Here is a 16007-nt window from a genome sequence, read left to right as displayed (position 1 = left end):
GGCTACATGGCATATACCCAGGGTGTGTCTAGGCCATAGGCATTATTTTCTCTTCCATACATGCCAAACTAAAGTGGCTTTTCAAAGAAAATGGTGAAACACTAATTTTATATTTGTATATTTGTCACCACTAATGTGAACCTCTATCAGAATGTAAAATTAACATTTAGCCTATGATAGAAAATAAGCCACTTTGTACCATTCTAAATGGGAACTATGAGATGTTGCCAATGCAAATGTTAATTTGCAATTGGGAACAGTGGCTCATGCCTGTAACTGCAGCCACTTAGGAAGCTGGGCCTAGTACATCATCTGTGAAGCAGGTGTGAATTCTAGACAGTGTCCTGCAAACAAAGAATCTTGCCTCATTGTAAGGTGACTCTCCTATCCAATACCAGAGTCAATGAAAAATACATATTAGATGAAACCAAAGAAGTAAATTATGAAACAATTCAGATTATAATGAAATATAAACCAAAAATTCATCATGTTTTCCCTTAATTGCACACCTAGAGTAGAATTTTATGAATACCTATTTTATCATACATATTTGGCTATGTGAAATAAGCTGCTCTGAGTTCTGAGTTATAATTGGCAAATATCATAATCTCTCAGTTATTTGTTCACTTATAAGCCAAAGGAAGCCTTAATTTTGTTGATGACAATATTCCTTTGGCCAGGCATGGTGGCCCATGTGTATGAAAAAAACAACAACTGGTAGTCCAGAGGCTGAAATGGGAGAATCCTAGCAACTTTCACACCAGTCTGGATTCTAGCCACAGAGTGCAAACCAGGTAGCCTCTACTCCTTCATCCTACCTGCACTACCTGCTGGTTCTGTATTATCCTGACAGCTTACTGAATTTGAGGAGACATCGAGTGCACTGGACAGGGAGAAACAAAGAGGAAATAAAGAGAGCTGAAGGACATGGGAAGAGAGTTGAAAGACCTGTGTGACCCAGAGAGCAGGGAGCAGATGTCCAACCCATGGAGTCTTGAGCCAATGATGCTTTCCAATGCCAGCCCCTCAGCTTTCTGTTCCAGGTAAACAAGGACTGCTTGCCATCATGTGAGCTAGGACACATCACTTTAATTGGACCTGCAACACTCTCCCCTGGCATTGTGACTAGGCCTCTAAGACGTGAGTAGGGAAGAGGCAGATGAACAACCACCCTAGATAATGGGCTGCTCAAGGCATTTATGTCCTTCCCAAGCCCCATGCACATACAATGAGATAACATGCCCCTACTTGGTACAAATGCTGTTGATGTGGAATACAAGAGGAGTGTTAGCTTGGAATTCTAGAGGAATGGGACTGCCACATTCCAGGGCTCCTAAACTGGTTTTGTAGGCTGCAGACAGGATAGTGCCCCTGATGAGGGGACAGAAGACAGCCTGAGGCCCTGAGCTAAAACATGCTCATGCCATATTCCCTGAAGTTCTGTAGCTTCTGGGAAGACTAAGGACATTGACCTGGGCCAATCCCAGTCTCCCTTAACTTTGTGGGTCTCCCTACAAATGACCACTCTCAACTTCGATGACTTTGAAACCTGAAACTCCTGCCTCAACTTTCAGAGTGGTATGATTATCGTCTTGTGCCACAATGCCTGGCTCAGGTGGCTGCTTTTCAACTTCATTTAGTGAGTCATTAAAATAGGGGTTTGAGGACAATGAGCAGTTAGACTTAACTATATTCAAAACCACTTATTTCTGTGAGCCTGAGTTTCAATATCTATAGAATAAGGACAGAACTCTGTTCAGGTCCTTTGATGCATTATACCAGACTCAATGATAAAGACAGTACTGCTCACAATTGGAAGACAGCAGACTGTAAGACAGGAGGGCTGATGGGACCCTTCTTCTTTTACAGGAGTTAGGACCAGAGCCTGTGTTCTACCTACACTTAATCAGCCAGGCTCAGTTACTCATCCTCAATAAGTGAATTAAAAGAGCCAAATTAGTTTATTGTGATGTGCTATAATACAGGTGCTCTGCAGACAAGGTGGATAAATCTCTCTCTTTTGGAAAACCCTAGTCTATTTATTGAGTTTCAGGCGAGCAAGGGAGTCATAGTGAGACTATTCTTCTTTCTTTTTTTTTTTTCCGAGACAGGGTTTCTCTGTGTAGCTTTGCGCCTTTCCTGGGACTCACTTGGTAGTCCAGGCTGGCCTCGAACTCACAGAGATCCGCCTGGCTCTGCCTCCCCAGTGCTGGGATTAAAGGCGTGCGCCACCACCGCCCAGCAAGACTATTCTTAAAATAAAAAAGTTTAAAAGAGAATGATAGGAAAGAAAAAAATTCATTATAAAAATCAAAAACATGATATGTGTTCAATGTGATTAAATTGGAACAAGGATGAAAATAGAAGATAACTCTTCTTGCCATCCAAGTAACTAAGCTACCCAAGCCATATAATGAATTTCTACCCATCACCTAAACCCTCTCCCATTCTCTGCTTCTCTGTCTCCTGCAAATTATTTGTTAAGGTAGGATGCATATAATTCTTCAGCAGAAACATTCTCCTTGGCAGGACTATTTATTCCCAGAATGTGATTGCAAGGGAAATTTGAATTTCATTCAATCTACTGTTTGCCTAATTGTTAGCCAAAGAGAGAGACATACATGTCTCTTTAGAATGTCTGTACTCCTGTCAGTTAGTCAGGTGAGAGGAATGACGGGGTGGGGACCATTGTGTGGAAGCATGCACAGTACTGTCACTGGCAGCTATGCTGTAGTTGCCAAGAGTAATGAAAGAGGTGAAAGCTGAAGGTGGCTAACCCACCACAGCTGGGTAGATACAGAGAGCACATGAGGAGCCAGCTTGTCCTCGGGTACACCCTGATTATTGCCCTCTGGTCATTTGATCCTCTGGCTCTCACATCCAGAACTCCATCCCTAACAGTTCATCCATACCCCACATCTCTTTGTAAGTGCCTGATTGCCCCAACCTTAGAGTGACTTCTGCTTAAGTCTCAGGATCTCCTGATCATCTGGAGTCACCATCACTCACGGGCACTAACTGAAGCTTTTGAAGGCATTAAGGAAGCAGAATATGATGCCATTCAGACAAGTTGGTCTTCATGCCCCCAAGTTCCTTTTCTGTCCTTACAGGAGGCATAAACTCCAGCTGGGTACAGCTGACCTGTGTCCTTGTGGGCTCCCATGGCTGCCTATTTACCACATTTCAGATGAACTCAAGTCTTGTTGCTTTGGTCAAGCGGTCAGTCACTTTTTAATAACTTATCTTGACAGTGTCTATCCTGATAATTTTTTGTACTCTTCCTGCATTTTGTGTAGATTTGTGTTTTAACATTTCTTTTTTAACTCTTTTGGGGGAGGCCCACCACTCAGCTGCCAAGTAAATCACACACAGAGGCTTATTCTTAACTATGAATGTTTGGCATTAGCTTGGCTTACTTTCTAGCCAGCTTTGCTTCACTTTAGATTATTCCTCCCTCCTTTTTGCCTCTGGGTTTTTCCCATTTTCTTACTTCTGTAAGTCCTACTCCATGGCTTGCTATGTAGCTGGGTGGCTGTTCCCTGGAGTCTTCCTCCTTCTCTGGCTCCTTAAACTCTCCTCCCAGATTTCTCCCTGGATATATTCTCTGCCTGCTAGACACACCTATCTTTTCTGCTGCCTTGCTAATTGGCCATTCGGGTCTTTATTAGACCATCAGTTATTTTAGATAGGCACAGTAACACAGCTTCAGAATTAATCACATAGAACATAAATAAAAGTAACACACCTTAAAATAGTAATATTCTACTAAAGATTTCGGTTTGAAAACATTTTAAGCACAAAAGTCTAAGTTAGTTTCTGATGCTATCAATCTTTGATTTCTTATGGATTATCAGGCTGAGGTAAAGATGAACTTAGGGTCAGCCACTCTCACCTTAATGCTTTAATGTCATATTCATGGGGCTGAGTAGGTGGATCAACAACTAAGAGCAATAATTGCTCATCCAAAGGGCCTGCCTGTGATTCCCAGCAGCCAAAGGACAGCTCACAACTCTCTGTAACTTCAAACATGGAGGATTTGCCACCATCTTCTGGTCTCCATTGTACCTGACATGCATTTGGTATATATATGTATATACACAGAGAGAAAAGGCTTATACACCTAAATTACTTTAAATTGTTTTTTAAATAATATATACACAAAGAAAACCTTTTTAATGATCTGGGATCCCAAATATATCTGCCTTTTCATCATTTGCATATCTGGTGCCCAGGAGGCAGATGAGGCATCAGATGTCCTGAAATTGGAATTATAGGTACTTCTGTGCTATCTGATATAGGTGATAGGAATACTACTGAGCTCTGGAGTACTCCATTGCTCCTATGACTTGAATGTGATAAAACTCTCCACTAGACGGTTGTCAAAGGTTTCCAGTTACAATATATTAGAAAAATATTCATAATTTTAGATATGGAATCTGTTAAGGCTGTCCTGCAACTCATTATGAGAACAAACTTGACCTCAGAGAGATTGTTCTGCCATTTTCTTAAAAGTGCTGGGATTATAGCATACACCTCTAAGCCCAGCTGAGATGTTTTTAAATTGACTCAGATATGTTCTCAATAATTGGCTTTTTTAAATATTTAATTTTATACACTTAAAAATGCTCAACTGTGTTTGTGTTTTTACCTGCAGCATGTTGTGTATATGACAATGAGAGGACATTGTACTCAAAGGTGTCTATTATCTACTTCTCTTATGTGAATTTTAGAGATGAAATCCATGGTATTGTTTGCTGCAAGTGACCTCAATGGCACTTACTAGGTTTTAAAATTATTCATGTATGTGCCGGTGTGGGTGTGTACATATGCCACAGGACAAATGAAGGAATAAGAGAAAAATATCTTGGGATATTATGTGTTTAAGTAGTATTATTTGTTTAAACAAAAACCAGCTTTACCAAGTGAGATAATTGGCATTCATTTGTGGTTCTGAGAAAGTGTTATGAAAGTGTTTAGTCCTCTGAATAAACCAACACATTCCAAAAGAAGTGACAGCTGTATATCATTTTCATTTGCAAATTAGATTTATTATTCAGATGATGCTGCTTTCCATTATCATTGGATAAAAGTATGTTTACAACATGAAAAGAAGACAACATTTTAGCTGTATCACACTTCAACTAATCTTATTTGAGAATCAGTGATGTCTCAGTGGGAATGGTCTGCGGTATATGAGACTGGCAAACTCATCTTATCGCCATATAAATAAGGAAAAAAAGGAGACTCTGCAAATTTTTCTTCAGACTAGACATATGTGTCATGGCTCAAAAAACCATAATCATCTCTCTCTCCCTCTCTCTCTCTCTCTCTCTCTCTCTCTCTCTCTCTCTCTCTCTCTCTACACACACACACACACACACACACACACACACACACACACACCCCAGAATTTTTTTCAGTACATTATTTGGCATCTCTGGATAATTCCCTTAGAACACAGTAGTTATAGATGAAGTCTCAAATGGATAACTAATGGGGGCATGAAGACACTTGGAATGTCAAATAATATATACATATCCACAGCACATGAAACTACGGTGTGAAATACAGAGTTGATTGCTGATTATGCTACATTATTACATTTCTACCAGATATATGAATATACAGCTTTGGATACATATGAAGTATTTAATGTTTCTTATACTTTTATTTAAACATTATAACATTAATGCTAAAACATGGTAACAAAACAGCATACATTGGGGTATATCATCTATTGTTGGACTTGTACTCAGCAGAGTGACACAAGTATCATGAGTACAAATGTATCCCTGACTATTTACTGACATTGAAGCCAGGCTGATAATAAACAACATCAAGGGAATTTATGAAAAACAGAACAACTTACCACCCTTTCACAAGCACTCTTACTTGAAAAGGATGATCACAAACTTCCAGATATTTAAATAAACAATGGACCACTTAGATGATGGACATCCCATTCTATACATTGCAGTAGAAAAATACCTATTACTAAGTGAAAGCACAACAAAAGGTGAACAGAAGTCAAAGAAAGAACAAAAGGACAAAAATATAAACTTCACTAAATGGATTTGCCACACTTATAGCACACTTTAGTACATAACTCAAATGTTGCAAAAATAGAAACAACAATGCAGTGCTCTCCACAATCTGCCTTGAGTGAACATGTTAAATATTATGTGCTTCCTTCAAGGATACGATGAAAAAGAAATGAAACAAGATTGTTTTCTTGAAATTGAAGAAAACTGTGATGTCTAGTCTCTAACAAATCATTTACCTGAGTAGGGTTTTTCTCTTGTAGGAATTATTTCCTATTTCCTGACATCAAGATGAAATATAAAGGCTTTTAAATATCTGCAGGCTGAGAGACATGGCCAAGTAGTTATGAGAAGTTCATTCCCAGGAAAAAGGTCAGGTTTTTAACAACTTTCCATAATTCCAGCTAAAAGGAGAGCCAAGGGTATACACTTTTGGGGAATCACCATGCACACAGTAAAGACACACTGAGATCACACAATTAAAACAAATTTTTAACAGTGAGATTTTCACTCAACAATGTTTTTCTCTCTTAAGGATTTATTCCTGTAGCCCAGGTGTTGAAGTATCAAAAGGCTTACTTACAGAGTTTTCTTCATCATGAACTGATTTATGTAACAGAAAGCAAGCAGAGCAAGCATGTAGGCTTGCAGTCAGAGAAATCATTCTTGCTCAGTTGGTGGTATCATTTGGAAAGATTTGGGTAATGCGTGCCCTGCTGGAAGAATTAAGTCCCTGGGGGTGAGCATGAGAATTCACATCCACACCATTTCCAGTTTTAGTTTCACCTTCATGTTGTAGGTGGAAGATGACAATTCTTAGCATTCTGCTTCAGCTGCCCTGTTTGAAACTTGTTGCCAAGCCACTTCCACTGTGATTCTGTACCCTTCTGGACCCAAGGGACAACTTTCATGAGTAGATTTAGATATCATTTTTTATCACAGCAATAGACAAGGAAATGCAACTACACATCCATTAAGTGTTACACCTGGATGCCTTATTGCATGTAATTGAAGAGAACTGTGGAATAGAAAATGGAAACCTTATCATTTAAATTCACAGGTCTTTTGTCCCAATGAAAGATTTTACCAAACCCTTTATGACCAGATTTCCTTCAGTATTAATTTTGTCAGGCCCTCAAAGACTACTGTAAAATGCAAAGACTTTAAGAGACCAATTATACACTAAAAGTCTTACTCTTGTATAAAGACTACCATGAAGTGCAAAGCTTTACATTTATAGGGTTTCTCTGCATTTTCTCATGATTTCAGACTGCTGATTCATGCAAAGGCTTTACCACATTGATGACATTCATAGGGTTTCTCTCCAGTATGTGTTCTTCTATGTGTTTAGAGATGTCTTGTGTCTTAAAAGCACTTTACCACAATAATTACATTCACAGGGATTCTATTTAGAATGTGTTCTTTTATGTATTCGGAGACTACTGGGACATGCAAAGGCTTTACCACATTGATTACAATTAAGGGGTCTCTCCCCAGAATGTGTTCTTTTATGTATTTGGAGACTACTGGCACAGGCAAAGGCTTTCCCACATTGATTACATTCATAGGGTTTCTCTCCTGTATGAGTTCTTTCATGCCTTTGGAGATGACTGTGTAGTAAAAAGGCTTTATCACATAGATTACATTTGTAGGGTTTCTCTCCAGTATGTGTTCTTTCATGTATTCGCAGACTACTGGAACATGAAAAGGCTTTACCACATTGATTACATTCATAGGGTTTCTCTCCAGTATGTGTTCTTTCATGAATTTTGAGATGACCGTGTCGTGAAAAGTCTTTATTACATTGATTACATTTGTAGGGTTTCTCTCCAGTATGTGTTCTTTCATGTATTTGGAGATGGCCTTTTTGTGAAAAGTCCTTACCACATTGATTACATTTGTAGGGTTTTTCTCCATTATGTGTTCTTTTATGTACTTGGAGATTACTGTGTCGTGAAAAGACTTTATCACATTGATTACATTTGTAGGGTTTCTCTCCAGAATGTGTTCTTTTATGCACTTGGAGATAACTTTGTCGGGAAAAGACTTTATCACATTGATTGCATTTGTAGGGTTTCTCTCCAGAATGTGTTCTTTTATGCACTTGGAGATAACATTGTCGGGAAAAGGCTTTGTCACACTGATTACATTTGTAGGGTTTCTCTCCAGTATGTGTTCTTTTATGTATTTGGAGAGTACTTACACATACAAAGGCTTTACCACATTGATTACATTCATATGGTTTCTCTCCAGTATGTGTTCTTTTATGTATTTTGAGACGACTGACTCGTGAAAAGGCTTTATCACATTGATTACATTTGTAGGGTTTCTCTCCAGCATGTGTTCCTTTATGCATTTGGAGATTAGTGGGTCCTGAAAAGACTTTATCACATTGATGACATTTGTAGGGTTTCTCTGCAGTATGTGTTCTTTTATGTCTTTGGAGAAGACTGTGTTGTGAAAAGGCTTTATCACATTGATTGCATTTGTAGGGTTTCTCTCCAGAATGTGTTCTTCTATGTATCTGGAGATGGCTGTGTCGTGAAAAGGCTTTACCACACTGACTACATTTGTATGGCTTCTCACCAGTATGTGTTCTTTTATGTGCTCTGAGATTAAAGGCGTATGTAAAGGCTTTATCACATTCATTACATTTGTAGGGTTTCTCTCCAGTATGTGTTCTTTCATGCCTTCGGAGAAGACTGCGTAGTGAAAAGGCTTTATCACATTGATTACATTTGTAGGGTTTCTCTGCTGTATGTGTTCTTTCATGTACTCTGAGATTACTGGCATATGCAGAGGCTTTATTACATTGATTATATTTGAAGGGTTTCTCTCCAGTATGTATTCTTTCATGTATTTGGAGAAGACTGTGTCGTGAAAAGGCTTTACCACATTGTGTGCATTCATAGGGTTTCTCTCCAGAATGTGTCCTTTTATGTGTGTGAAGATTGCTGAGTCCTGAAAAGGCTTTATCACATTGACTGCATTTGTAGGGTTTCTCTCCAGTATGTGTTCTTCTATGTATTTGGAGACTATTGTGTTGTGAAAAGGCTTTCTCACATTGATTACATTTGTAGGGTTTCTCTCCAGAATGTGTTCTTCTATGTATTTGGAGATTATTGTGTTGTGAAAAGGCTTTCTCACATTGATTGCATTTGTAGGGTTTCTCCCTAGAATGAGATCTTTTATGCATTTGAAGATTACTGTGTCCTGAAAAGGCTTTATCACATTGATTGCATTTGTAGGGTTTCTCTCCAGAATGTGTTCTTTCATGTATTTGGAGACTATTGTGTTGTGAAAAGGCTTTCTCACATTGATTGCATTTGTAGGGTTTCTCTCCAGTATGTGTTCTTCTATGTATTTGGAGACTATTGTGTTGTGAAAAGGCTTTCTCACATTGATTGCATTTGTAGGGTTTCTCTCCAGTATGTGTTCTTCTATGTATTTGGAGACTATTGTGTTGTGAAAAGGCTTTCTCACATTGATTGCATTTGTAGGGTTTCTCTCCAGTATGTGTTCTTCTATGAATTTGGAGACTATTGTGTTGTGAAAAGGCTTTATCACATTGACTGCATTTGTAGGGTTTCTCTCCAGAATGTGTTCTTCTATGTATTTGGAGACTATTTTGTTGTGAAAAGGCTTTATCACATTGATTACATTTGTAGGATTTTTCCCCAGAATGTGTTGTTTTATGTACTTGGAGATTAAAGTTTTGTGAAAAGACTTTACCACATTGATTACATTTGTAGGGTTTCTCTCCAGTATGTGTTCTTTCATGTATTTGGAGATGACTGACTCGTGAAAACGCTTTATCACATTGATTACATTTGTAGGGTTTTTCCCCAGAATGTGTTCTTTTATGTACTTGGAGATTAAAGTTTTGTGAAAAAACTTTACCACATTGATTACATTTGTAGGGTTTCTCTCCAGTATGTGTTCTTTTATGTCTTTGGAGATGGCTGGCGCGTGAAAATGCTTTATCACATTGATTGCATTTGTAGGGTTTCTCTCCAGTATGTGTTCTTTTATGTCTTTGGAGAAGAGTGCATAGTAAAAAGGCTTTATCACATTGATTACATTTGTAGGGTTTCTCCCCAGCATGTATTCTTTTATGTATTTGAAGTGTAATCTGTATTGAAAAGTCTTTATCACATTGATCACACTTGTAGGGCTTCTCTCTGTTATGTGTTCTCTCTTGTACTTGCAGATTACTGGCATATTCAAAGGCTTTACGACATCTATTACATTCATAGGGTTTCTCTCCATTATGTGTTCCTTTATGTCTTTGAAGACTAATGAGACATATACTTACTTCACCACATTGATTACATTTATATGGTTTCTCTCCAGTATGTATTCTTTTATGTATTCGAAGATGACCATCACTGGTGAAGGCATTATTGCACTGATTACTTTCATTGGTTTTCTTTCCAATATGTTTTCCTTTATTTATTCTGAGACTAGTGTTGTGTGCAAAGCCTTCACCATACTGAATACAAATAAAGGGTTTCTCTCCATTATGAATACTTTCATTCTTCTGAAGATGACTATGATATGAAGATGGTTTTGCACAATGAGTATATTTGGAGGGTTTCTCTCCTCTATGACATCTTTTGTACCTGTAATGATAATTGGCAAATGTAAAAGCTTTCTTAGATTTATTACACTGATGAATATTGTATCTTTATAAATTCATTTTATAATTTAGTCTAATTTTTAAGACAAATAAGATATAAAAGTTTACACACATAGTGTTCCCCTTCATTTAGGGATGTTTTGTCTTTGAATGTATTTGTAATGGTAAGAGCCTTTTTTACAGGGACCACATTTGTAACTTTTATTTTCTATGAGATTCTTCACATATTTGAAGAGAACTGGAAGAATGCAGAGCTTTGACATACTTATTACAATCATATATTTTCCAATTGTGTGACTCCATTTGCTAAGTGAACTAGGACAACCATATTTATACATAACAATACTCATAGGGCTTTTCTGCAACATGAGTTTGTTGATGTATTCCCAATAAAGATGGAAAACCAATTAATTTAAAACTTGTATAGCATTCAAAAATTCTACTCAAATTGGGGAATACTACACGTCTTCTAATTTTCCTATGTGAGAGAGTTATGTTGTTTCTTTCCATATCTCTATGCTCACATGGTTTATATCCAGAGTGACACACGATACACTGATAAAGGTAACTAACAAGAAAAATGTCTCCACTGCATTCACACAGCTTGACTTTCTGTTCTTCATAGACATGTGGTATAGCAATTAAGGTTTTTCCACAACTTTCTTGGCTGTCATAGAACTTAGAAGTCTATGTCCCTAAACTTAGAAGTATAAGAGTAATACTAGCTCACTCTGAAATACATGCTTATTAGAAGGTTTTTGCTATATACTTACCACATATTCATCATGTATACCTTTTTCAATATCTAAATGGCATGAAATTAAACAGACTGGCTATTCTGCAGCATAGCTATCATGGAGGTGTAATTCAAAGGGGAACATCAATTAAAGCATTGTTTCCCTGTGTTCTTTCTTAGAGCAATGCCTTGCAAGCACATGTCAGCTACCTGACATTGAGGTATTTGGTTTTGTGAGAATTTAACAATCATCAGTACACTTTAAAATGTGCTTATTTACACTCTTGCTTTTGTTTAAAACTTCTGGGACACATTAAAATTTCTCCATAGGTACATTCATATCAACTTGCACATGAAAATTACCTTCCATGTCTTCCAGAACTTTGACAATGTTCTTCAATATTATGGTCTTCCCAACTGTAGCCTAAAATACAATACCAGTAAATGTATGATATATTATGGGAAATTGTGGAATATTTAGGTTACTATCTTCAGTGAAAGTTAGAACCATGCCAGATTTATTCACCTCACTCTTCTTCTTTCTCAACGGAAATTACGAAAGTATATCAATGACTAAGGAACCATTTTCCCATTATTTGAAAATGTGATGGAAAATTCAGTCTTACCTATAGCAGTGAGGTTCCTGTATGTCTCTTGCATCACATCTTTGTAGAGATTCTTCTGGGAGTGATCCAGCAAAGTCCACTCCTCCCAAGTGAAGTCGATATGCACATCATCATAGGTCACTGCAGTCTAAAATATCCCATACATGTATAGAACAGAGAGTGTGATACTTAGAGCATACTAATGTACACTTCTTAGACAATATATTTATATAATTTGGGGGCTCCCCACAGTTATTCCATGACACGGAAGTTCTAATCATCAACTCATTTTAGAAAACAAAAACTGAACAATGAGGTTCACCTCTGTCGTTTCTGTACCCTTTGTCTAGACTATAGCCTTCCAAGACAAATGCCTATTAAGAGACATAAAGAGAGGCAAGCAAAGAGATCAAAGTACACAGAGAAATTGAATGAATAATTATTAACTACAAAAAGGATGGGCAAGCTGTGTGTATTGGTTTATGCCTTTAATCGCAGCAGTCACGAGGCAAAGGCAGGTGAATTTAATTGAGTTACATGACATCGTGGCCTATGCAGTGAGTTTCAGGATAGAGTTAAATATTAGCAAGACTCTGTCTCATCTATAAAAATAAATTGAAAAAAAAAGGTAGAAAGAACTCACAGGTGTTTATCAAAGTTCCTACAAAGAATTATGCATACATTCTAGTTCTGTTTTCATCTTCCAGAAACAAGTTTAAACTGGTTTAAAAATAAGATTTTTCTAAAAGAGAATGCATGTTTAAAGTTACAAATGAGCAAATGAAAATGTTAGCAATGTAAATATTGATCAAAATACACAACATAGGACAGTAGAGATGGTTCAACATTTAAGAGCCCTTGCTGCTATTGCAGACAGTTGGGCTCCATTGCCAATACTTACATGAGGGCTTACAACTAGCCATTACAACTTCAGGGGTTGTGAAACTATTTTCTGATCAGTCTGAGGACCAGGCACACAAGGCAAAAGATGTATATTCATTCAAAAGAATTCCAAACAAATACAATAGGTAGGAAGAATGTCACATACCTGCAATAGAACGCCTCAGAAGGCTCAGGTAGTTTTAATGCCAGGATTACTGCCATCCTGGGGAAGGGAATAGTACACTCTGCCAGATTTCAAAATTGAAGATTGGCTGAAGTTCAGCAAAACAGCACATGCTTGACTTGTACAAAAACATACATTACAGGCCCATCTGATAATAGTGTAAAGAAACCCAGGCATGATGGGCCACATTTAATCACAAGACATAGCAGCCAGAATAATTTGGATCTGTGAGTTTAGGCCAGCCTGGTCTACAGAGCTACTTTCAGGATAGCCAGAGCCACACCGATAAATCTTATCTTCAAAAACAAATATAAACACCAAGATTTAAAAAAAAAAAAAACCCTCAGGTTACAAAATGGCTTAGCACTGAATACCAATTGCTTCAACTGTATCATATGGGATTTAGTGATACTACCTATAATCTTGGTGAAGTCATGAAAGGCAGACACAAAGTACATGAGCTTCAGACAAGGGCTGTGGAATGCTCAGGTGATTGGGCTGTACCAGTTCCTATGCTTAAGCCCATCTGTGCTGGCTGGGAAGGTGTTTGTGTGATTATACTGCGGTGTATGTCTGGTGGCTTGATCATCATGGGGGTTGTTGCTGGAGTTGAGGGTACAGCTGCATAGGAAATGGGCTAAAGACACTCAAATCCCTTCACCAATGTGGAACTTCATCCAGAGACGACTCCTACTAAATGTTCCACAAGCACACAAAACAAAGCCACCAAGAAGAGACAAGTATTCAAATATATCATCCTATCTCAGAGGATTTTCATTCAGTCGACTGAAATACATTCTGACCCAGGTCACTATATGCTTATGGTCATGCCATGATCAAAACTTCAATGATCCTCATAGTCTTCAAAAGTATCTACCATTTCAAATGTTCAAGGTCTCTTTGGACACTCAAGGTGATTGCTTGACTCTGACATCTTGTAAAATCAGAAAACAAGTTAAATCTGAGTGCAAAACAGCTTGACCACACAGCTATTATGATAGGCCTAGAGGCCCCCACAGAGCTTTTGTAAGAGGCTTACTGGCAGGCAAGAATTAGATCCAGGAAAGCCATGAGATGACACCACACAGGGATCCACCCAGAGATAGGTCAGGGATGGGCAAGTACCTAACATCCCAAACATCCCAACCTTCAGATATGATAGTCAGAAGTCCTAAAGCCTAGCACACACCCATTTCCTCTTCTTAGCAAGATAGCCCTAGACAAATGTCAGCCCATCAGGATCCTGAAATCTGGAAATTCCCTCACTCCAACCTCAGTTATAATAAAAATTCTACCATGCCTGGGCTCAGGGACTCTGCTCTCATCGCTGCATCAGACAAACAGAAAAACCAAACTTGTAACTTGAAAATAAAGTCCCTTTGCTTTTACATAAAAGATTTGGTCTCTGTGGTGAACTTTTGGGGGTCCCCATGAACTGGCCAGAACATTTGGGGGCTCATCTGGGATCTCCCAAGCCCACAGGGAGCACTGCCCTTAGAGCCTGAAGCTGCCTGGTACATTTTCTGTGTGTCTTTGGTATGTATTTACTTTTGTGTTTTCTGTGTTTACTTGTGTTTACTTTCCTTTGGATATCCTTTTGCAAGTAAGCCCAAAATTTGTAAATGCCAGCAAATGGTGCCATAGGCTGGGGAATTGACATCCTTGATTAATTTGGATTTGAATTGGAAGCTGGCAGTACCTCAGTTTTGTCTTCAGGAGCCAGGAGTTCTGGTTGTATTGTTTGCAGCCCTGTATGTGCTGTAATTCTGTTTGTTCTCTTTCTGACTTATGAGACTGACATAATGGGACAGAATAAGAGTACTCCTACTCCCCTAACCATGATTCTGGACCATTTTCAGGACTTTAGAAATAGGGCAAAGAGAGGAGTGGAAACTATTCAAAAAGGTAAACATACCATCTTTTGTGAGACCAAATGGTCAACATTTGGAATGGGGTGGGCAATAGAGGGAACCTTTGACTCATACTTCATTTGTAGGACAGAAGACTGGAGTTTTGGCAAACCCGAACGCTTGGACCAAATTCCTAACACAGTCACCTGGGAGGAGGTTGTAGCACATCCTCGCCCTTGGTTAAAACCCGTTATCTCCACAGGACGGATGAACAAGACTGACCTTGCCTTAAAGGAAGACAAAAGGTGAGAGGACCTTAAGCCCTTTTTGCCCCTGTGTTGCAAGGGGGTACAGAGGATTAACTCTTTTTTTCCCCTCCCCCTTACCGGCCACCTCTCCCAACTGATCAGGTGGCCAGGGCAGTCCAGTGGGATGCAAGGAATGCTAGAAGCCCACTTTTCACCAGGGGGTGAGCCCAGTGAAAATTGGTCCAGGTGCCTGACTCTGTCACTCTTCCCTTGAGAGTGGTAGGTCCATTGGATGATGAGGGCAATGAACGGATGCAGTATTGGCCTTTCACCATGAGTGATGTTTATAACTGAAAAAAACAAAACTCCAGTTTTTCAGACAATCCATGGGCCCTTATTAACCTCCAAGATTCAGTTATAGTCACTCACCAGCCCACTTGGAAATACTGTCAACAGCTTTTACAGATTCTCTTTACCATATAAGAAAAAAAGAATTCTGACAGAAGCCCAAAATTGGAGAGGCTCGAGGTCTACCACCGGTTCTAAGAGGGGGCTCTGTGTAGCCGAGCATTGGCCCACCAATTTGGGCAAAATCAGTAGTATACAATGGAAAAAGACAGAGTCTCTATCAGCCTTTTTAGATTGGATTATGGAGGCCTTTAGGGCAGACTCCCCTATGGATACTGAGGCCCAGGAAAATAGATCAGCCATGGTCATAGCCTTTGTTAATCAGGCCACACATGACATTAGACACAAGTTACAAAGATAGATGGGCTGGCAGAAAAGAGTATCCAGGAGCTGTGACCTGTAGCTTAGAAAGTG

General features: G+C 38.7%; 1 protein-coding gene across 1 annotated transcript; it reads right to left on the bottom strand.

The window, feature by feature from the left end:
- Nucleotides 1-8137: 8137 nt before the first annotated feature.
- LOC131913031 (uncharacterized) lies at nucleotides 8138-10413 on the bottom strand. The gene has a single exon (XM_059265377.1). The coding sequence runs from the start codon at nucleotides 10308-10310 to the stop codon at nucleotides 8241-8243; it is 2070 nt and encodes a 689-aa protein (XP_059121360.1). The 5' UTR covers nucleotides 10311-10413; the 3' UTR covers nucleotides 8138-8240.
- Between the last annotated feature and the right edge of the window lie 5594 nt (nucleotides 10414-16007).

Source organism: Peromyscus eremicus, chromosome 6 (assembly GCF_949786415.1).
Source record: "Peromyscus eremicus chromosome 6, PerEre_H2_v1, whole genome shotgun sequence".
In the NCBI taxonomy this organism is placed as follows: Eukaryota; Metazoa; Chordata; class Mammalia; order Rodentia; family Cricetidae; genus Peromyscus; species Peromyscus eremicus.
The sequence above is the reverse complement of the archived record's forward strand: the minus strand, read 5'-3'. Positions and strand labels throughout refer to the sequence as shown.

Coding starts and splice junctions, on each gene's coding strand:
- LOC131913031 (XM_059265377.1), bottom strand. CDS start 10,310: ATGGAGAGAAACCCTATGAATGTAATAGATGTCGTAAAGCCTTTGAAT.